A 24259-nucleotide genomic window follows, 5' to 3' on the forward strand; every position below is an offset into this window, starting at 1 on the left:
CTAAGCCCTAAATACACATAATAACCTATTGCTAACCCTATAAACCTATTCTAAACTAAGTAAAGTACAGTGAAGTACAATAGTGCAATATTACTCATAGTGCAACCAGTAGCTGAAAGTGACAGTGTGTAAGTAACTAGTATGAAGTGAATCAATGTCCATATCAATGTCCCTTCAGAAGCCTGAAGCCGTGTGCGCAACCAAATGCAGTAACGCCTGCCAGAAGGCAACGGGGTAAAGAGACTGAAGGATGGGTGGTAACAGTCTCTTAGAATTCTGCCAGCTTTCCTGAGGCAACGTGTGTGGTAGGTGTCCTGTAGGGCTGGGGGCTTCCTGCCGATGATGAACTCAACAGAGCGGACCACACTACATAGGGCCTTGCGGTCCCTGTATGTGCAGCTCCCATACCACACTGTGATGCAACCAGTCAGAATGCTCTCTATAGTGCATCTGTAAAAGTTAATGAGGATGACTGAGTCCATGCCAAACTTCTTCAGTCTCCTCAGGAAGAAGAGGCGTTTACGGGCCGCTTTGACCACCTTGTCCGTGTGAACAGACCAGGGGTCTCATTTATAAAGCTTGCGTACGCACAAAACGGGGCTGAAAATGTGCGTACGCCACTTTCCACGCAAAGGTTGTGATTTATAAAAAACTGCGGTCCTCCACGCAAACTCTGACCCTCCCGTAGGCCTACGCACATTTTGGAAACAGTCGGAATTGGCGACGCAGATGACCGTACTGTAGTCAGACTGGGAAGAACGATTACTCGTAATATTTATATATTTTGTTTTCCTCACACACTTTTTTCACTCTATTTCATCATTATCATGAAGATTTAATCCAGCAGTATTATTTTAGCTTGTACTGAGTGATAAATGTTCCATAAACACCTTGTACAATCAAGTCAAATTTTAAATAAAAATTCATTGCTGTCTCACCATCATATTGTCCACTACCGGAGTGCAGGAGGGGGAAATGCCCGACTGCATGGAATGCAAATAACATCTGCATTCCACACATATTCTACCTTTAAATAACTGCAGAATACAGTGTATAACTAAATATATTTATTTAATACTGTGCATATATCATCATATGTCAAAAACTGGAAATACAGTCGTTAGGCTCCTGTCCAATCGCTACACTCCACGTCATCAGTCCAGACTTTAATTACTGTTCATAACAAAACGCTTTTGTTTTCAAATTGTATCTCGACTCGCGGTATCACTGGCACAGTTGACGCCACTCGCTCAGTTTTTGTAATTGGTGATATACCGGCCACCACATTTTCTGAGTTTTCAGGCTCCACCAATAGGCTAACATTGTCTGAGAAGTTGTCATGCACTATGATTCACCGTAAAGAACGCATGCCAGGGTCATGATGAGATACTAGATTAGCATTCATGAGGTGCTTTGCATTGACTATTTATGGTTAAAAATGGGCGTTTTCAGGGCGGGGTACAATGCTGATTTACATACGCACACTTGTGGGTAATCTGTGATTTATAAAGGGAACATTGCGTACAGGTGTGCGTACGCACGGTTTTATGAATCTGAATTTTTGTGTGCGTACGCCATTTTAGGCTTTTGGCCGTACGTACACTTTTAGTAAGAATCCTACGCACAGTTTTATAAATGAGACCCCAGGTGAGATCATTGCTGATGTTCACCCCGAGGAACTTGAAGCAGCTGACCTCCACTTCGGATCCGTTGATGTGTAGGGGTGCATGCTCCTCCTCCTGCCGCCTCCTATAGTCCACAATCATCTCCTTGGTCTTGCTGACTTTGAGAGAGGTTATTGTCCTGACACCATGATGTCAAGGTATCAACCTCCTCTCTGTAGGCGGACTCGTCACTGTCAGAGATGAGGCCCACGATGGTTGTGTCGTCAGCAAACTTAACAAGGAGTGTTGGTGATCAGTGTGGATGAGGTGCGGTCACTGATTCTCACCACCTGTGGCCTCCCCGTCAGGAAGTTGAGGATCCACTTCCAGAGGGAGTCGCTTAGTCCCAGGTCCACAAGCTTGGAGACAAGTCTGGAGGGGATGATGGTGTTGAATTCTGAGCTGTAGTCAATGAACAGCATCCTCACATACGTATTCCCTTTGTCCAGGTGGGAGAGAGCGGTGTGCATAGTCAGAGCGATGGTATCGTGTAGACCTGTTGGACCGGTATGCAAACTGCATAGGGTCCAGGGTGGGGGGCAGCGAGGAGCAGATGAATGATTTGACTAGCTGCTCAAAGCACTTCATGATGACAGAGGTCAGTGCTATCGGGCGATAGTCGTTCATACATGTGACCTTGGTGTTCTTGGGCACAAGGATAATGGTGGTTCTCTTGAAGCAGGTGGGGAGTACAGACAGGCTTAGGGAGAGGTTGAAGATGTCACTGAAGACCCCTGCCAGCTGGTCAGCGCAGCCCCTGAGGGCCCTACCTGATATGCCGTCTGGGCCAGGTGCCTTGCGAGGGTTGATCTTTTTGAAGCACTGCCTCACCTCACCAGTAGGACAGAGGACTGGGTCTCACTGTAGCCTCTCCCTTTGTAGTATGTAATGGAAAGTAAGTAACGCGTTACAGGCATCACTGGAAATGAGTATGGCCATCATCGATAAATGTATCTGAAAAGGTATTTTATTGGAAAGTACTATCTTATATTCTAATTAGACGTGGATTGTTACCGACATAAACCGTAGGTAACTGCAGGGTAATAGTAGAGTTTTTTCTTAGTAATTCTGCTGGAGCTTGGCCGTCTTTACCTACTTAGTAGCAGTGGTATTTACCCAATAACACATAATCTACCATATATATCTCCTGTAGTTACCAACTTACTACCAGCGGTATTCAGATAGTAATATTTATGTCTCCAGGTAAATACTAATTTTTGTTTTCTGTCTTTACCTAATTATGACCAGTGAAAATTACCCAGTAATAACCAGTACGTTAGTATTTAGTGAATGGGTAAATACTTCTAATTATCTTTGTAGTTACCACCTTGGTACTAATCGGTAATCCCCAATAATACACAAAACACTAGGTATTTTCTACGTAAATACCTAATACTTAAGGGACTGTAAAAGGAAGGGTTACCCAAGTCCCTAGGGCAATGTGGCACTTATTTATGGACACATTAAATGTGTCACAGGTGCAAATTCACCCTTTTGTTAATAATTTGTCCATTTTGTAATATATTACTCATTGCTTATCACCCTATACAAAGACATATGTCTTACAAATGAGTTTCATATTTCAAGTAAATTGGAGCTACGGTTCATGAGGAGAAGAATTTTGTAGTTATGGACAAATCTTTATTGTACAGAACGATCTAATATGGTGGCCGTTATAGGTTCTTGAGGCTTTTTTGTCCCTCATGGGAAATAAGGCATATGTAATGAATTTCTGAATTTTGGGATAAATGGGATGCAAATGGAATCACTTTAAAAATGGCCTCCTGATGGAGGAATCCTAATAATACTAACAATAACAATAGGTTTCCTCCTGACGGAGGAATCCTAATAATAAGAATACTAACAAAAACAATAGGTTTCCTCCTACCTTAGGAACCCTAATAATAATACTGTATTTCTTCGATTAAACACCGCCATCAAATAATAGCACCCTCGAATAAACGCTGCACCAAAAATGAACATTGTGTAATAAACGCCACCCCAGAAATACGGTAGTAGCAGTATGTCATTTTAATGAACATTCTCGTGTTGCACTAGGGGCCCACTTCTAGCTAAATACGTTTCAAATATTACATCAACATACCTTACTAAGTAAGTAGTAGGTAAGTAAGTAAGACTTTATTTATATAGCACTTTTCATACAAGAATTGCAGCTCAAAGTGCTTTACATAAAATCAACAAAAACAATAATACAAGTGTTGATCTAAAACGTTTAACAAACCAAACTAGCCGCACTCTATCTGCGGTCTCTCGAATCCATCTTAGATCCGAGGAGCAAGATAGTCTCCGGAGGAGGAGCAAGATAGTCTCGCTTCAGCAATCTCCAGGGGAGTTGTTTTCCAGCGACGGCCTTGGCCAAGGTTTAGCAAATAACTCTAGCTAGCTAGAGATAGCTGTTAGTCGGCATTAGAAGGGAAGCTTACGAAAAAATTGCCAGAAAACTCATAACAATCTAGCCTATTGCTAACGCCTGTCTAGATTATCTATTGAAAGAACTGAGAGAAGCAGGTGCTCTTGCGTTAGCAAGCTAAACTAGTTTACATGGCTAGTAGGTAGGTGTTTTCGCTATCTAGCTATTCTTGCATTCCTTGCAAATCAGCGTTAATAAAAAGCAGATGAGCTAGAGTCTTATCTAGTCTAGCTAACATTTGCTCATTGCTTAATCGGTGATTTAGAAGACCGCTGTTAGATGATTTTCTGTCAGAGGAGGGGCCAAGGAAAGCACCACAATGAAAAGAGTTGACTTTGTTTATTAAGTCGAGCTGCTCGGATCACGTCACCACAACAGTCAGAGTGGTTGGCATGAGTGAGAAAACATGTCTCTCAGAAGTCCTTTATATATGGCTGGACTGTACAAATATAGTTACCATCACAACATCTCCTTAAACGGTACTCATTCCACAACTTGATGCACAGAAGAACCTACACACAGGTGATGCGGCAATAAATCATTGCTTGTACTATTCTCTGCATCTTGCACTTAACCTAAGTTGACCATAGCACATTCCTTGATCTATATGTGTATTGTCCAAGGCCTGTTCCGTGACCTCTTGACCACAGCAAGAAACAACCTCACACATGTATAGAAAATCTGCGTATCAACCGCATTGTTCAAACTAGCTAAGAACATTTAATGTAGCAAACTAGTAAGGTTGTCTAAAGACACGTTAGCATGCTAGGGCAGCTAGCCTAGAATACCGTATAAACGCCGCCCTCAAATAAACGCCACCCTCAAATAAACGATGCACCAAAAATGAACATTGTGTAATAAACGCTGCAGCGTTTTATCTAAGAAATACAGTACCAACAATTACAATAGGTTTCCTCCTGGCGGAGGAATCCTAATAATCATTGTTGGATATCTATTTGTATGCAATAAAGAAGACCTAAAGTATTAAAGTTCAATGATTTGTCTTTATTTCAGTGCCAAAACGCATTTTGTCAGTTTTGAGTGCACGTCCACGGTGTGTAACGTTAGCGATGTAAAGGCTGAGAATGTTGCTAAAATAAGTGTGACGGAAAACGGTAAAGTTCACTTAGGTATTCATAAGGGAATTAAAGCACATCTAATCGAGATCTTATAATCCTCTTCCGACGTAAGGCCAGGCTAATACAATTTGGTTCCAGATTGGTCTGCTGAACCAGGAAAGGACACCCCATGTCTGCCAACTGTACCAGAGTTTGTTAACCCTTGTGTTATCTTCGGGTCATTCTGACCCATCAGTCATTGTGACCCACCGTCGTATTGCGACAACTTTACCGCATACAAAAACAAAGTGAAGCATTTTCTTTTAACCATCGGGCTGTCTCAGACCCCCCACATCGCGAAGGTTAAAAGAAAATTCAACAAATTTGGTTTTGTATTGGGTAAAATTGGGTAAACACAACGATGGTTCGTTGTGAACCTTCGGGTCATGTGACCCGAAGGCAGCACAAGGGTTAAGGAAAACCTGCCAGCGAGCAGGTTAGGTTCACAGATTCAGTTACCATGGACACTGACCCACAGTTTGCGTTACCCCTCATTCTGGAACTCAATCATCTCAGGGTTAACCATCTCAGGGTTTTCACTGAATCCGCTTTCTGGAATCCCCCCCTGTACGTCAGTTTGGAAAAAAGTTATAAATAAACACATTATCATTGTTTTTATGCTAATCCTGCTTTTAAAGCTCTCTATTTAATTGAGCTGTTCCACCATGCGGTATCTGAAGATTTCCTGGTTGAGTAGCTGACAAGTAATCACTTTATACCTGTTTTCCTAGCCATCACTGGGAAAGACCAAGACCAGAGGGTTGCTGTATCAAGGACCAGACTTTGTGTATGGAACATCCACAAACATCCAAGATGGAGGAGTGTCAGAGGGTAAGGCTCTCTAGCATCAACAAAAGGGCAGCAAGATGAGCTGGTCCAGATTAGAGAAGAGCATGTCTTTCTGTGTGTGTGTGTGTGTGTGTGACCGTGCTGGTCCTCTTTACCAGTGATTAGTGATATTTTATGGTAAGAAACATCCCCTCAGGCATTTGACCTATTGCTAAAGCCACTCCCCAAAATGGCTTTGACCAATCCTACCTTAGCTATCGGTCACTACTTGAAAAAGGTCCATCAAGCTTTTGATCGTTGAGGCGATAAATACCATACGGAACATACAACTCCGATAGCAAGTATCCCAGGAGTTTAGAGGGGAAAGTAATTTTTACCCTTTCCAAAGCCCAAAATCCAAGAGTAAAATAGTGTGGTATGCCCCATTCTCAGCTGAATATCTTAAAGATCAACAAACATACTTTTGTCTGTTTCAACGTAGCTTTTGCAAAAGGTCAATTGCGTTTGTATGTTACTCTCCCCTCCCCTCTGCTCTATTGCATACACTATGATTGGTCTGTGGGTCTTTACCTGCTATTTCTACATCTCCAGAGAAAGACAAGGGCTCTGATTCTCAACTGGGGGGTAGCAACCACGCCGCATACTTATCGTTGCTGAAGGGTCTAAACACTCCTCTTCAGCTACCTCACTCCCTCTTATCTGTCACTGTTCACTTATGAAGAGATTCAGAGACAGGGAGAGACTAACACTGACTCCCTCGTGACAATGGCCGGATGCCAGCCGGGCCCAGTTGATGTATCCGCCAGAAATGGAGTGTACAGCGATGCCTGAGGACGCAGAGAACAGCTTAAACAAGACCAATGCGACTGACCACAAGTTATGCTCACTGAAAGCCATCAAGGCTGCAGCGATCCTTGGGCATCGATGATAGCAGCAACCTGAGGGCATACTTCAGATCAACAAAAGATCAAACACATTAGAACGAGTAGCAGACTCTCCACTCCTCAGAAACAACGAAAAAGAACAATCCTGGATAGAGTCGATATAGATAGAACAACGACGTCTCAGCACCGAAAGCATAGTGTATAAAATAGACATTGTGATAGGGAGTCTAATGTCCACCGTAGGGGAAAAGGACAAACAAAATCACAAATAACAATATGGTCACAGGTTCAGGCGGCAACGCCAGAGACACGGACTAGGCATAGGTTACAAAGCAAAATCATACTTACGGATCAGAGCAGCTGTAGGCAGAAACCCCCTTGCATTTAAGACAGAACCTCTGTTATAATGGTCTGCATGCATTACAATTCATGAATTTGCATAGCGCCAGTCCAGAGCCCAAGGACGCTTTACAAGTGCATGACAACAATACATAAAACAACCATTACATTTGAAAATCAATGAGCAACCAGACTCAAAATTGCAAATACACAGTACAGATATTACAGTCACTGAGAAAAGTGTGTAGCATCAGATTAAGACAGAAAACAGATACATTTTTCATTGGGATTTGAACTTGAAGATGGATGTGATGCTGCAGAGAGGCAGAGGGAGTGAGTTCCAGATGTTAGGTGCAGCTACACTGAAAGACCTGCCACCCATGGTAGAGAGATGACATCTAGAGACAGAGAGAAGACCGAGCCCAGAGGACCTGAGGGAGCGCCCAAGGGGGTGCCCAACTATGAAGTGAATGAAATTTTAGCAGAATTATGTTCTATTTCATGCGAGATGAAACCGGTAGCCAATGCAGTTCAGACAGAATAGTCATGTGAGCTGAGCGCTTGTTATCCGTGACTTGAGTTAAATTGCAACAGAATTATCAGTTAAACCAATGAGGAGAGCATTGCAACAGTCAAGACGTGAGGACATAAATGCACGAACTGGTGAGAAGGATTGGTCCCAAGAAAAGAAAACAAACTGGTTAATGATGCAGTGGAAGGGCTATCCAACATATGTCACCTCTGCCGTAGTGGAGATGTTTAATCCCGAAATAACAGATGAGAAGCGGCAACGAGATAGTGAGCAGTACGTGCAGAGGGGTTGCTTAAAGTGCGTGTCCAGAGTGGCGGATCTTAACAGACTGGAACAGACTGTCGGGTTGCCCACTCCAGTACTGTTGATCCGATCGCAAATTGAAGTAATAAAGGCATTAAGGCTTTAATAAATGATTCTGCATTGCCTCCAACAGCTCCTATACCTCGACCGACTGTAGGTCGCCGATCAAAGCCAGATAGCCGTCCGGTTCATGCCGCCCAGGAGACGGAGTACAACACTTACGATAATGCCAAAGCAATTACAACTCCACAATGGAGTTGTAATGAATACAAAACGAATACAAAATGTGCAATACCAACCATCAATACCACCAGAGCAGGAACAGCGAGGCATGGGAAGCGGACAGCTGCCGAGGACGCAGAATCCCAGACACCCCACAGACACCAGGGCTGGGACATCCATGCCGAATGCGTCAGGTTCCAATCTGACAGACACGAGAGAAGACGAAGGGCCAGCAAACAATCCAAAGCAACAACGAAAAGCCTCAACAAACGAATGGCGAGAGAGGAGTGCACGAGGCAGCATGGATCTTGCGCACGTTGGTAGGATGGACAAACTAAGCAGGGAGAGAAACATATTTTAAGGCAAGGCAGTAGTACAATAGGCTAGCGGAGGAGGGAGCTAATTGATAGAAACCCCGATGACAACCCCAGCATTGAGGTAGAGGGAAAGGAGAGAGTGTGTGTAGCGGGGGGAGTGTGTAGTGAGACATAATGGTGTATGGCCCGAGCGTGCAGAGTTCGGTCTTGCCTGACTGAACTTGCGCTAAGCTTCATTTGGAGCAGACACTACCTATGGGAAACGTCATGCATGTCTATGCTCAACAGGTGATGCATGACACACACATGAGAAATAAATCACTTCTTCGTGCCTGTGTAATATCATTATCATTTCAAAGTATATTTTGGTTTTGAGAATTTATTGGATTGAAGATTGAAGAGTGTAAAATGCTCTGTCCTGTTCTGGCAGCCCTATCCCGCTGGCATGTCCACTCTCTACCCAGTGGAAGTTCAAGGGCCCATGTCCACAGGATGGGTTTGGACATTGTTGAGCTAAACCGGGAGGGGGTGAAGTTGGGTCTGGTGACGGCAAAGGAGCATTACCATTACCGGGCCACCCAGTTCTGCAGGCGGTGTGTGCCAGCACCTGGCCCCCGGAGGCCCCCACCCACCTGCTTCCCCCTTGACACCACCTTTGGCATCTCCACACGGTGAGCAGGAGCCCCCTGATAAAGTAGGACATCGGTTTTCAAACTGGGGTAACTCTTTTCAGGGGATACGCAAGAAAAGTCTGTAATGGCGCACACTATAATTTGCCGATGTCATAAATGTTTAATCTCTCTTTTCTATAAACGTCAGATGAGTTGATGATTGTTTCAATTGCGAGCTGATATTGTACCATATATATATTCTATAATATGACTATATCAGATGGGGGTATGTGGTGGACAGAACTAGAGCGAATAACATTTTTGGGGAAATTGTGAGGTGTGCTTGCAGCCGTCAAAGCAGGGGCAGTTTATTTGACTACATGTATTTCACTTCCAAACCTATTGCTTAAATTAATATGAAATGTCCAAATATTTTTTGAAATACAAGAGTTTCCATAGGGTGTAATTATATTTTCATGTGACTAAGGAAACATACAGGCCGGTTAAACCTTTTCAACACAGGTATAACCCTGGTAAGGGACAATGGGTGGCAACTTTACCTCTACTGTACAGTAGTTGACATTAGCTCTATCTAGCTAAACTTAACAGTGGGCAACATTAGTTTGCTGGTAATAGTAATAGCTAGGTACTAGTAAGGAAATATTAATAAGTAATCACACTAGTTAATAGTAACCATATTTTTTTTAATCCAGTTTTGTGAATGTTCTCACATCTAATATAGCATTAGCAGAGGCAATAGATTAGCTATCTACTGGACAGTACAGTACAGTAGCTAGGTTAGAGCAGACAAAGGTTTGAGTTGGTCACCAAATGTTTATATATATTTAACCCTTGTGTTATCTTCGGGTCATTGTGACCCGAAGGCAGCACAAGGGTTAAAGTATTTAGCTGAGAATGGGGCCTCCCTCAAATCAAATGTATATAGCCCTTTTTACAAACAATTTTTAAAAACAATTTTTACATACGCCCATAGAACTCTCAACCAACCTCAACCCTCAAGGAAGACAAGGAAAAACTACCAGAAAAACTCATTAGAGGAGAAAAAAAGTGAAGAAGCCTTGGGAGGAGCAATTCAGTGAGGGATCCTGTTGTATAGCACACTCAATACTCAATACATCTAGATAATGATCGGACAGGAGACCGTGATGGAAATAATGTGTATTCTTTTACTATAAGTTTTCTAGGACAAAGATACCCAGCATTCAACTTTTTTTTCAGCATTTACTTGTAACAATGTTATAAAATAACATTTACCCAATTAACAAAATAACATTTCCTGAACTAGGGAAAGAGGGTAAACTGCCGCAATTCCCAGACTTAACCTTGGGGTGTATTTTGCCCCACTGTTGGAAGTTAGTCTCTAGACTACAGGTTCAATCTGTCAGGGGGTTGTCGTTGTCTTGTGGGGTAATGACGACCTACAGGTCTACAGTCCCACTGTCTCTGAGTCTGAGTGGTGATGGTGTATGCCCAGACTGGGGTGCATCAGTACCCTGAGTAGGCACACCCACTGTTTCAGGTGAGTAGGGAACACTTTCCATCTTTCCAGGTTGCTGCAGTGGGTGTTCAGATGATGGCTCAAAACCATGGAATGGCTCCAGTAGCTGTTCTGGGTTTGCCATTTGACCTGAGTCATCACTGAGGTTGGTTCCTGGCAACAGTTGATCCATGTGTCTCCTCCAGATGATGTTCTCTGGTGTTAGAACTGTGTAGGACACAGGGCCTGTTTGTGCGACAACTGTTGCTTGTATCCACTTTGGACCTTTTACAGTAGTTCCGAGCAAGAACTCTCCAGCTCTGAAGCTTCTGTCTTTTGTTTTGCTCCGTCTCTCCACCTGTGCTCTTTGTTGTGTCTGTACAACCTGTTTAGTCTTCAGTGGTCTCAGAAGGTCGAGTCGTGTGCGCAGTTGCCTTTTTATCATGGCCAACGAAGGGGCCACTTTGGTTGTAGCATGGGGGGTGTTTCTGTAGGTCAACAGGAAGGTGCTCAGGCGCTTGTTGAGCGATCCGTTTCCTTGTGATGATTTTAGAGCTTGCTTCATTGTCTGCACAAATCTTTCCGCTAGGCCATTTGTGGCAGGATGAGAGGGAGCTGTCGTTACAGAGGCCATCTGCATTACAGTGCTGCTCAGCTCTTCTGTACTTGATGTCATACTGGTGAGCAGACAACAGTAAGGCCCATCGCTGCATGCGGTTGGCTGCGAGCGATGGAATTACAGTGTGGGGACCAAAGATGGAGGTGAGTGGTCTATGGTCTGTGAGCAGCGTGAATCGTTTTCCGAACATAAAACTGGTAGAATTTCTTTACTCCGAAGATTATAGAGACTGCTTCACGCTCTATCTGTGCATAATTGCTCTCTGCTTTGCTTAAAGTCCGTGATGCGAAAGCAATTTCCCTTTCTTCCCCTGATGGCATTATGTGTGAGATCACAGCACTCCAGTCTCTGTAGAGTGGCGTCAAGGTTTCTTAGGTGCTCCTGTTCGTTTTTACCTGTGATGAGAAGGTCATTGAGGTAACACTGGATACCGGTGAGCCCACTCAGTATCTGGTCCATAGCTCTCTGGAACAAGGCCGGGGCTGAGGTGATCCCAAAGGGAAGCCTCCGGTACCTGAACAGTCCTTTGTGAGTCACTATGGTGACTCAGAGTTCTTGTGACTCTTCGTCAACATGCATCTGAAGATAGGCCTGACATAAGTCTATCTTACTGAATTTCTGTCCTCCAGCTAAACCAGCAAACAGATCGTCAATGAGGGGTAATGGATATTGTTCAGCTGTCAAGACAGGATTAACCGTAACTTTGAAGTCACCACAAAGTCTGATGGATCCGTCTTTCTTCATGACTGGAACAACTGGTGTAGCCCATTCACTAACACTTACTGGGTCCAGTACTTCACTCTTGACTAGTTTGTCTAGTTCAGCTTCAACATTTGGCTTTATGGCATATGGGACAGGCCTGGCTGTGAAGCATTTGGGCTTGCTGTTTGGTTTCACTGTCAATTTAACTGTTATGTCCTTCATACTTCCAAGTTCTCCCTTGAACACTTCAGCATGTTTTCTCAATATTCCTTGTAGGTTTATGTCCTCAACTTTTGCAACCATATGAATTTCCTGCCAGTTTAATTTGATCTTTTCCAGCCACGTGCGTCCTAGCAAAGCTGGCTGACTGCCCTTCACAATGTAGAGTGGTAGCTTTACCTTCTGTTTGTTGAGCTTCACTGTTACAGTCACGATTCCTCTCACTGGTACAGTCTCACCAGTGTACGTTTTCTGGGTGATCTTCGTTGGCTGTGGCGTGAGGTGATGTAGTTTCTCCTTGTATACAACCTCAGACACCAAGGATACAGCTGCTCCTGTGTCCACTTGCATCCGTACTGCCTTTCCGTCCAGTAGCGGTGTAACCCAGTATCCATGCCCATCATCTGAAAAAGACAAAACATGCAAAGACTCATCCCCTTCAGATGGGGTGTCACTTTGGTCTTCCTCTGTTTGATCCAGTTTGTGCACTCTCTTTTTGTACTTCCTGAAATCACTTTTCCTTTGTTCAGTATTTCTGGTTGACTGTCCCTTTTTGTTTTTACATACACGCTCAATGTGACCCTTTTTGCCACAACTTCTGTAGTCTAAGTCTTTGCACCAACACTCCTCTGCTTGGTGACCTGTTTTCCCACAGCGATAGCATGGCTTGCCACCTACAGTTTTGTGTCTGAAATCCGTAGAGACCTTATGTACTTGGGTTGATTTACTTAGCTGCTGTGCATTTCTGTTTGCCATTTCCATTGAAGTACTCACTTATTCAACTATTGCTTTTTGCAAAGTTAAGTTACTCTCAGTCAAAAGGCGTTTCTGAATTGCCCCACTGCGCATGCCACACACTAACCTATCACGTATAGGGCCCGATCTTGCACCCAGCGCAATTGACTTTGTCAACGACGCAAGTATCATTCCTAGTTTGCGCTCGATGCAAAGCGGAATTTTCCCTCCACAGACGCACGTCAAAATGACCTTGCGCTCCCGTGGGCGGTTCAGCGAAAAAGGAGGCGTGTTCCGGCGCAAACGTTCCCTGGTGCTATTTTGCAGTTTCCAAAAAACAATTCCGCCACTGACCAGGAAAAACATGGTCTAAAGTCAATGGCGCATTATTCAGATGCTATTTTAAGGGCGCAAGCTTGGTCCGTGCACACTGCTGGCGAGGCCAGGGTCTTCTTTCTGCGAAGCTACGTTACATTGTTTTGATTTATGGCGTGTTACATTTCTTCAATGTTTATAAAAAGATTTTCATGAGAAATCTCTATGTATGTGAACATGATTTGTAACAATTGTGGCAATTTTCTCCCACGCCTGTTTAACCGAAGCTAATTTGGGTGGGTTTCTTCTCCCATCTCCATCAGAATTAGAATCAGAATTCGGTTTATTCGCCATGTGGCAGGAAGGTGCAAACAATAAACATATACGGGTCTTAAATTAAGTAAAAAAAGTACAATAGTTAAACTAATTCCAAGAACTAAACAATTAAAAAAATAAAATATAGGGTAGGCTATATAAAAATAAGAATTTGAATGAGCAGCATGAGCGGGCAATTTAGTGCAATGAGAAAACTGCTCTGCCTTTCCCATACAATGTCACTTATCTATCTGTTACGGTCCTGACTAGAACGTCAGTCTCCTTGGCTGTGAACCGCTCCTGGCGTGCGCCTGGCAAATCCGCCGTTATAATAGCAATCCGCCATGGAACTGCTCTTAAAGGGAATGTGAGATGACGCTCTGATTGGTTTATTGCACGTTACGCCCAAACCACACCCATTAGTAATGTAGCTACTTTGGACCTACCCATTTTAGATTTGCGCCAGGCGCAAAGTCATTTATCCCGCCGGCAAAATAGCAACCGAGCCGGAGTCCCGCCCACAAAGTTACTTGCGCTTTGCGTTTTGATACTTGCGTTTCAGATCGTCAAAATAGGGGGGATAGTGTCATTTAGAGAATGTCCAAATTCACAGTGTTCTGATAACTGTTTCAGTACAGCCACAAACTGTGCGATTGATTCCCCCTCCTCTTGATTTGTCTTGTGGAATCTGAATCTCTCAGCAATGATAAGTGGTTTGGGAGAATAATGTGCTTTTAAGATAGCCAATATTTCATCATAACCTCTGTCACCAGGCTTTTCAGGTGTTACTAGGCTACGCAGTAGATTGAACGTTTTTCCTCCCATGACAGTCAAAAACGTTGGCACAACCACATCTGCTGTGATTCCATTGGCTAACACAAAGTACTCAAAACGTTCTGTGTACGAACTCCATTGTTCCACAGATTCCTCAAATGGTCCTATATTTCCAATCAGTGCAGCCATAGTCTCACTTTTACTCACTGCCCTTTTTCACTCTCACTGACGAGCCGTTGGAAGCTAGCCTAGCTTCATTCATCACTAGCTAACTCCTAATTTTCTTTGCGTCTTTTTACTCAGCTCAGTAAACCTGTTGTGAGGACATCAAAACAGTAGACCAGTGAGGCTATGGAGGATCTGCGGGCGTGCTTGGACTGTACTGACTGGGATATGTTCACGACTGCTACCAATAGTCTGGATGAACTCACAGAGGCTGTGACATCAATCCCTGGTTCTCAGCAGAGCTCAGAAGGTTGAGGTCAGAGAAGGAGGAAGCATTTCGGAGTGGGGATAGAAACAGATTCAAGGAGTCGAAGAACAGGTTTAGCAAGGCGGTGAGAGAGGCTAAACGACTGTACTCAGAGAGATTGAAGCGTCAGTTCTCTGCTAACGACTCTGCTTCTGTCTGGAGAGGGCTCAGGCAGATCACCAACTACAAGCCCAGAACCCCCCACTCCACTAACAACTCCCGCCTGGCCAACGACCTGAATGAGTTCTACTGTAGATTTGAAAGACAATTGGACTATCCTGATCTACCCCTTCCCACCAACGGGGCCTCCTCCCTCACCCCCTCTACAGTGACAACTCTCTCCATTCAGGAGGGTGAAGTTAACAGACTTTTCAAGAGGCAGAACCCCCGCAAAGCAGCTGGGCCGGACTCTGTCTCTCCTGCCACCCTCAAGCACTGCGCTGACCAGCTGTCTCCCTAATACACTAAGACAGCGCCAGCCCCTTTCGATTGGAACATGAAATCTGTTCCAGGGAAGAGAAACTCTAAAATAAGAATAAGAATTCCCTGTCCCCCGTCGTCTCCAATTAGCAACAGAAACAATAACAGTAACAATATACAGTAACAGGTTTACTTTATTTGTAAATTCAAGTTATATGATACCTATGCCGACATATAGATGCTTTATTTGTCATTTAAAAGTTATACGATACAGACAAACACACAATTCAGGTTTGCATAATTTTTTTGCAAAGTTTTAAACTAACATACAAGTACACACACTCACACATTTTAGCAGCCGTAGAACTGACTAAATAGAACGTTTTTTAAACAATCTTTGAATGTCGAAACGGTGTCAGCCTCATTAACCTTTAGATGCGTGAGTTCTAAATATTTCCGACGGTCCCGTCAGCGCAAGTTATTTTTCCAAAACGGTAGCTAGCTAGCTTTAGTTAGCTTCCATGCTAAGTTACCTAGCATAGTACTTGTAGCAATGCTACTACCATGCCAGTGTTACTTGTTAGCCTTCTCATTATTACATTTTGAAGCAATACTAAAGTGTTTGTCGCATAGTTTTTATATATTATTTTATATAAAATATTCAATTGATGAATGTTCAAAATCACATATTTGTGATGTTACGCTGTGGGACCCACATTCGAACAATGACATATTTGTGACGCTACTCCTTAAAGGGTTAGTTGAGACAGGTAATTTGTGCCAGAGAAGAGGTGCTCTATATGAGAACGCCCTGCCTCCAACAGTTTTCTTGTTGATTTTGGGAACCACCAGATAGCCTGCATCTTGGGATCGTAGTGTCCTTATTGGGTGATAGGGTGCAAGGAGACCAGAGAGGTAAGGCGGTGCTAATCCATGGAGAGATTTGTAGGTTAGTAGTAGGACTTTGAAATCAGATCTGGCTTGGATTGGGAGCCAGTGTAGGAAGGCAAGAGTAGATGTTATATGGTCGTATTTTCTGGCTCTGGTCAGTAGTCTTGCTGCAGCATTTTGCACCAGTTGTAATGTTTTTTTAGTAACTTGGGAGGCCAGAGAATAATACATTGCAGTAGTCCAATTGGGAGTCAGATGGCTGAGCGGTGAGGGAGTCGGGCTAGTAATCTGAAGGTTGCCAGTTCGATTCCCGGTCATGCCAACTGACATTGTGTCCTTGGGCAAGTCACTTCACCCTACTTGCCTCGGGGGAATGTCCCTGTACTTACTGTAACTCGCTCTGGATAAGAGCGTCTGCTAAATGACTAAATGTAATGTAAATGTAAATGTAATGTAACAAATACATGTATTAATTTTTCAGCATCGTCTTTTGCGATGTTTTGTAGATGCAGTTTGGTAATGTAAGTAAGTAAGTAAGTTTGACTTTACTTATATAACACTTTTCATACAAGAATTGCAGCTCAAAGTGCTTAAGAATGTGCTTAATATTGTACTTGAACGAGAGGTCTGGGTCCATTGTGTCCTAGATTTTTGACAAGGTGGCTTTGGGAGACTTTGATGCCGTTTAGGTCCAGGGTGAGATTGGAAAACTTATTTCTGTATTAGGGAAAAAAATGTGCCCCTCCTGTTTTATCCGAGTTTAGAAGCAGAACATTTGCTGTCCTCCATGTTCTTATTCCAGAGACACATGTTTCTAGAGCGTGTGGTAGTTGTCCAGGCTTTAGGGACATGTATAGCTGGGTGTCATCTACATAGCAGAGAAAAATGACTCCGGAGCTTCTAATTATGTTTCCTAGAGGCAGCATGTAGAGAGAAAATAGCAGAGGGCCTAGGACAGAACCTTGCGGTACTCCGTATTTTACAATGGAGCTCCTGGATGAGCGGCCGTCATAGTGGATAAATTGTGACCTGTCAGATAGATATGATTTAAACCACTGGAGTGCCATACCAGAGATCCCAACATAGTTCTCCATACGTTCTAGGAGAATTTGATGATCCAGTGTCAAATGCTGCACTTCGGTCAAGGAGGACCAGGACAGAGATAGAGCTTGCATCAGAGGCTAGTAGTAGATCATTGACTGCCTTGGCTAATGCAATTTCAGTGCTGTGGTGAGGACGAAATCCGGACTGGAGAGGTTCATACAACTGATTTGAGGAAAGGTCTTCAGTAAGCTGTTGAAACTTTTTCAAGAATCTTTGAGAGAAATCGCAGATTTGAAATTGGCCTGTATTTTCTGAAAGATCCGGGATCCAGGTTTGGTTTTTTAAGTAGGGGCTTGATAATTGCTTGTTTAAAATCCTCAGGGATTTGGCCAGTTACAATAAATTCATTAATAATATTTACCATGGGTGGTCCAATAATAGGGTTCCTTACGAAGCTTGGCAGGAAGGGGGTCGAGAAGGCAGCTGGTGGGTTTTGATGAATCTATCAGTTTTAAGAACGCTTCCATAGAGATAGGGTTGAATGACAGCCTCAACATGCAGCGTGCTTGGTATAGAGTACAATACGGTGTTCATGGTCATTTGTCTAGGGCTGGTCTGTAGTTTGTCCCTAATTGCATAGCTTTTGTGGTTGAAAAATTCTTGAAAATCATCGGGTGAGAGATCTGTATTTACACCGTGTGTACTTTGCTTTGTGAGTTTTGTAACGGTATCAAATAGGAATTTAGCGTTGTGCTAGTTCTGTCGAATCAATTGAGAGAAGTATTCTAATCTGGTCCTGATGAGGGCTTGCTTGTACTCCAGAAGGCTGTCCTTCCAGGCCAGGTGGAAAACCTCCAATTTAGTGGTACGCCAATTATGTTCCAGTTTTCTAGTGGACTTCTTGAGAGTGCAGGTTTCCTCTGAATACCATGGAGCCATTTTCTTATCTTTTCTTTACCTAGATTTGAGTGGGGCTACAGAGTCTAGCGATAGCTGAAGAACTATATTCGGTAACACTTTATAATAAGTCAACGCTTTTTGGCATTTACAAAGTGTTAACTAATAGTTAGTTAATCCTTTATAAAACATTTTGAAACATTAACAATACATTATTAAATAGTTAATAAGCTTATTATTAAATGCTATGTTAATCATTAATAAACACTGTTAAACATTATGGATTTGATTCATAATTCAATTCATAAGGTGTTTGATAACTGCATTACCATACTTTATAGACAGCTTGTTAATATAGTTGCAAACCAGTAGTTTATAATCTGTTAATGGTACATGCGCTGGTATAGAAAGCATTAGCAAATGGTGAACAAACCATTTACATTACCTTTACAAAGCATGAGTAAATAACTAACAACATATTTAATTATGTCTTTAATTAATGTATGCCAAGTCGAATACATGATGTACACTAATACTTAAGTAGCAGATGTCTTAACAACTATTTTATAAACACTTACTAATGATGCAACTTGTGATTAGTAATGCAAGTTATAAAGCATTTACTAACTGTTAGTTAAGGCTTTTGTGTTATTTATTAAGGTGTTCTTGTCCATTCTCAAACCTCACATTCACAAAGGTATCATAACAACTATTTTATAAACACTTACTAATGATGCAACTTGTGATTAGTAATGCAAATTATAAAGCATTTACTAACTGTTAGTTAAGGCTTTTGCGTGACCTAATCTAAAGTGTGAACTATCTATGCCTTATTAAACATTTATAAGTTATTTATTAAGGTATTCTTGTCCATTCTCGAACCTCACATTCACAAAGGCTGAACATACGTTTCTCAAAAGGAAACAGACACAACACAATGTGATACACAAAATTACTATTTTATTGAAGTAATGACAGGCATATGTCTTACTAACTACAGTACTTAGCTCTACTAGCCGAGAGTGACAGCGGTCGATACTTATAACCTCAGTTTGATATTTCCCGGCATGACCGAACGGTCGAGGTTAGTAAGTTGTTTATTATATGGCATTTTTAGCTCTTTTCATTTAAAACAGGTCGTTTTGTTCAGCTCTACTCAAGTCTTCACACGGTGTGTTTCAGGTGTTAGCACCTACAGTACCTAGCAACCAATCTGAAATCTGAGCAACCAAACCTAGCAATCTGCCTAGCGCTTGTCGTTTATCTCTCTGTGTTCACACTTTTCTGCTCCTTTAGAAAGTTAAGAATTTCCTCGTCGCTGTTGATGTCTTCATTGTCATCTGGATAGTAAAACTCCTCGATCTTGCTCATTGTGAAAATGACATTAACGGAGGGCAATAAGAATACGTATCAGACCGCAGGTCAATACGCGCATAGAATATAAAGACTTAATACGCGGCTGGCATGACTACCCATTAGCCAATCAGAACGCTCGTACTATTGTTGCAATTGAACCAATATGCAGTTCTTATTGGTTCAGAAGACGTTCTCAAAAGAGTTGTTGATATGTTGCCTTGGAGATGTAGTGACGTCACCAGTACAAGTGCCGCTGATTGCTCTGACAAGATGGCGTCTGCTCCAGATTCGCCGTGTTTGATTTGGGATCTTCCCACATATTGTTGTAGTATATAAGAAACCAAATGTTTACTCTTCGACAGGTCAGCAAACGCTTTGTCGCCTCAATTTGTTAAAACGATTTGTTTGTTTGTAACCCTCGACCTACGGTCTCGGTTAACAAACGTTTTAACAAATCTCTGCTTTCAAAGGCGTTTGCAGACCTGTCGAGGAGTAGCTAAACATTTGCAGTTTATTACAGCCATTTAAAAAAAAAAAAAAACAGCTTTGGGTAACCAACTTTTATACCAATTCTACTGTATCGCTTCTTAATGGAAATAAAATACTATTTTATTACCCAGGTAAATAAATTAACAGCTATTCTAAAAAAACAAAAACACAACATCTATAGGCCTATAGTCTTTCTATAAATGCTTAATAAGGCATAAATAGTTCACACTTTAGATTAGGTCACGCAACAGCCTTAACTAACAGTTAGTAAATGCTTTATAACTTGCATTACTAATCAGAAGTTGCATCATTAGTAAGTCTTTATAAAATAGTTGTTATGATACCTTTGTGAATGTGAGGTTTGAGAATGGACAAGAACACCTTAATAAATAACACAAAAGCCTTAACTAACAGTTAGTAAATGCTTTATAACTTGCATTACTAAGATATCTGCAAAGCATAGTGTACATCCTGTATTCGACTTGGCATACATAATTTAAAGACATAAGTAAATATGTTGTTAGTTATTTACTCATGCTTTATAAAGGTAATGTAAATGGTTTGTTCACCATTTGCTAATGCTTTCTATACCAGCTCATGTACCATTAACACCTTTTAAACTACTGGTTTGCAACTATATTAACAAGCTGTCTATAAAGTATGATAATGCAGTTATCAAACACCTTATGAATTGTATTATGAATAAAATACATAATTTTTAACAGTGTTTATTAATGATCAACATAGTGTTTAATAATAAGCTTATTAACTATTTAATAATGTATTGTTAATGTTTCAACATGTTTTATAAAGGATTAACTAACTATTAGTTAACACTTTGTAAATGCCAAAAAGCGTTGACTTATTATAAAGTGTTACCCTATATTCCACTATATAGCCTGCTCTAAAATAGTTTCTATGTTCCTTGACAAAAGAAAAGCACCTCTCCAGCTCGGATGGAGACCGTCACTTTTGAACAAGCCAGGTCTGGCCCAGACACAACACCAGTTATCTACAAATCCTAAACCCTGTTCTGCGCAGAAGCAAGCCAACCAGTGGTTAAGAGAGACAAGTCTGCTGTAGATCTCATCACTCCCCCTAACAGGTAGTGGACTAGAGACTACACACTGTTTTATCCACTGCCGGCATATTTCCTCTTATTGCTTTGGAAAAGGTAAATAATTACTCCCCTCTCAACTTTGGGGGCACTTGTTGTCGGATTTGTAAGTTCCATAGGCCATTTTGGACATTCTTTAACACTAGAAGTAATTTTGACCCAGTGAAATAGCCTTAAATTATATTTTCCCGGTGGGATTTTGATAATGTAAAAATACTGGGTGATAAAACACACATATCTAGGAAAAGTCAAGAAAGCTGGGTCCTGAAATTTGAATGTGAAGATAAAAACATTTCTTATCTTCGCACTCAAATAAATACTCAAATAATTTGCACTCAAATTCCAGGACCCTGCTTTCTCTACTTTTGACTGATTATGATTAAAGTGACCCACACTGTAAAAAAAATAAATAACTAGTAAAAAAAACAGGAACAATCTGGCAGCTAGAACGCCAGATTAAAGCCATTAAATTACATAAAAAAAAACATTAATTAACCGTAAAATAATTGTAATTTTCCTGTACCAAATTTACAAGATATATCTGTAATATTACATTACAGGCTGTTCTTTGCTGGTAAATATGACTTTTGTTAACTGAACTTCTCTGTAAAAAAAAATTTTTACAGAGAAATTTAATAGTCAAATTTTACTAATTTGACTATTACTACTATTATCCTGAATAAACCAGATTTGCGGGGAAAAAAACGTTTTGTAATTGTACAAACATATATGTTGTGTACGTTCACATTATAAACCCATGCTATGACACGTTCCAGTACCAAATTTACAAGATATATCTGTAATATTATTACAGATAACAGCATGTAATATTACATGCTGTTCTTTACCGGTAAATACAACTTTTATTAATTAAACTTCACCTTAAACTTAAAATACAACATTTTCAATAAATACAAATATTAAATAAAGCCAAAACAATATATCACGATTTAACATGTTCATTCAAAACAATTTGTGTGCACAACATACAGCATCCAGATGCTGTAATCAGTATCCAGATACTTACAACTGTAGCACCGGCTAGCTTTACGAATTGGAGAAGAATATTGCTTGCAGCACCTCTGTCTAATTTGACAGGTTAGATAGCCATCTAACTGGACAACATTCACACTCAGGGTGAACACTTAATTTATCCAAACTACAGACCATCACATTACACATATCAAAACAGAACGAACACAACAACAAAACTCCAAACAATGCTTATCTAACTAAGCTTAAACCTTTAACTTTGTAGCTTTTCAGCTTGCCGCGGGGCATTCTGGGTAACAGGAGCATTGCCACTACACATTACATTTACCTTTAGTCATTTAGTCATTTAGCAGACGCTCTTATCCAGAGCGACTTACAGTAAGTACAGGGACATTCACCCGAGGCAAGTATGGTGAAGTGCCTTGCCCAAGGACACAACGTCATTTTTCACAGCCTGGAATCAAACCGGCAACATTCTGATTAGTAGCCCGATTCCCTAACCGCTCAGCCATCTGACTCCCCTAGGTTCCAGGTTCCTATGTCTAAACCAACAATTATGTTATTAAGAAGTTATTTGTCCGTGGGATGAAAGTAAATATCTGCAAAATAACTGTTAAAATAGCTAGTTTTGAAATTATGTGTTTTAACAGAACATTTTGGTGAAAATGTTATCAATATTTGTAAAAAATAAAATAAAAAATTATGTATTTTTAAGTAACAACATTTATGTAAAAATATAAATTTACAGTTTGCCATTTTCTTTCTATCTTTATTTCCTGTAATTCAGAAATACAGAACAAAACACTTACAGTTTACAGAAAAAGTGAGTTTTTTGTTTTTTTTACAGTGCATTCAATGGGTACATTAAGCAAGACAATATTAATTTGTTGCTAGATGATTACCTCTTGTGTCCACTAGATAGCAACACACAACAGAAAGATTTCCCCTCTAGCTACAAAAGTTATAGGTGTAAAGCTATGTGAGAAAATTAGCATACAGGAGCCTTCTTAAGCAAAAATGACATGGCTCCACAATGAATTATTCCTATGAGGAAGAAAGAGGCGTGGCTAACTGCCATGCTTCGGTCGTTTGCAAGCCACGATGTCTCTCGAGGAAAAAACAATATCGCGCTCGCACAGTCGTAGCTCATTCTCTCATTGGTGGGCCAAATTCTCTGTGCGGGCAAAGCAGAGAAAGGGGAGGTAACCTTCCCTATTATGACGTCACAATAGGGACATTTACAAAACCAAGCGTTTGAGCTTTCATTTTCCCAAAGGCAGAGAAGAATACCCAGGGCTTGGTTTACACTTATCGAAATTTCTAGCCACTGGGGGACCAAAGGCAGGCTAGGGGAACTCATATTAATGTTGAATAACCTCCTAAAGGGAAAATTTCATGTCATGGGACCTTTAAAGAGAGAGACAGAGAGAGAGAGGCTACATTACTTGTACTGAAACTGTGCTCTTCTCTCTTTCAATGCAGCAAAGCGGTCAATGTCTTTCTCATTGAAATCAAGCATGTTGAGGACTAGTTCCCTCTCCATGGAAAGCATGGCCAGTGCATTCAGACGTTCCTGGCCCATTGAATTTTGCAGGAATGTCTTAACTCGTGTCAAAGTTGAGAAACATCTCTCAGCTTCAGCTGTTGTCATGGGAGTAGTTATGAGGATGTTCAACAGAGTCACAGTCTCAGAGAATGTCTCCTGGAGGTTGTAGCTCATGAGAACCTGGTACAGTGCCAGTGCACCACAGCAGCCCTTGAATTCAGGATTCTCATAGATCAGAGAGAGTTCTGTCTTGAGCTTTGCCTTGTTCAGCATGGGGTATGCCTTCACAGTGGCATTCAGAGCCTCATCAGGAAATGAATGGCAGTACCTTTCACACATATCTGCTTGCAGTAAGGTAGCACTCACAAGGGGGCCAGTGAAAGAGAACCTTGCTTTGTTGTGAGCCAGGATGGTGTCGCAGACCTCTTCAGACAGCCTCTGCTTCTCCTCTTCTCTCAAAGCCGTTTTGGGTCTTGTGGTTCCTGTGCTTCTTGCAGCTGCTGTTGAGCGGAGTCCCTGAAGGCAAACAGACCAATGTGTTTGTTAGGCTATGTACAGTACTGTAGTCTATGTGATGCACAGGTATATGCAATGTATCCACATATAGTACAAAGATTTCAGTATACCCACTTAAAATGGGCAGGGAT

The 24259-nt window shown here is 41.6% G+C and overlaps 1 protein-coding gene across 1 annotated transcript in view; it reads left to right on the forward strand.

The window, feature by feature from the left end:
- cfap77 (cilia and flagella associated protein 77) overlaps positions 1-24259 on the forward strand; it is a 76628-nt gene that overhangs the window by 20960 nt on the left and 31409 nt on the right. The window contains exons 3-4 of the mRNA XM_067231311.1: positions 5945-6044; positions 9030-9270. Coding sequence (XP_067087412.1) covers positions 5945-6044; positions 9030-9270 — 341 coding nt within the window. The remainder of the gene's footprint in view (positions 1-5944; positions 6045-9029; positions 9271-24259) is intronic.

This window comes from Osmerus mordax, chromosome 28, assembly GCF_038355195.1.
Source record: "Osmerus mordax isolate fOsmMor3 chromosome 28, fOsmMor3.pri, whole genome shotgun sequence".
Lineage (NCBI taxonomy): Eukaryota > Metazoa > Chordata > Actinopteri > Osmeriformes > Osmeridae > Osmerus > Osmerus mordax.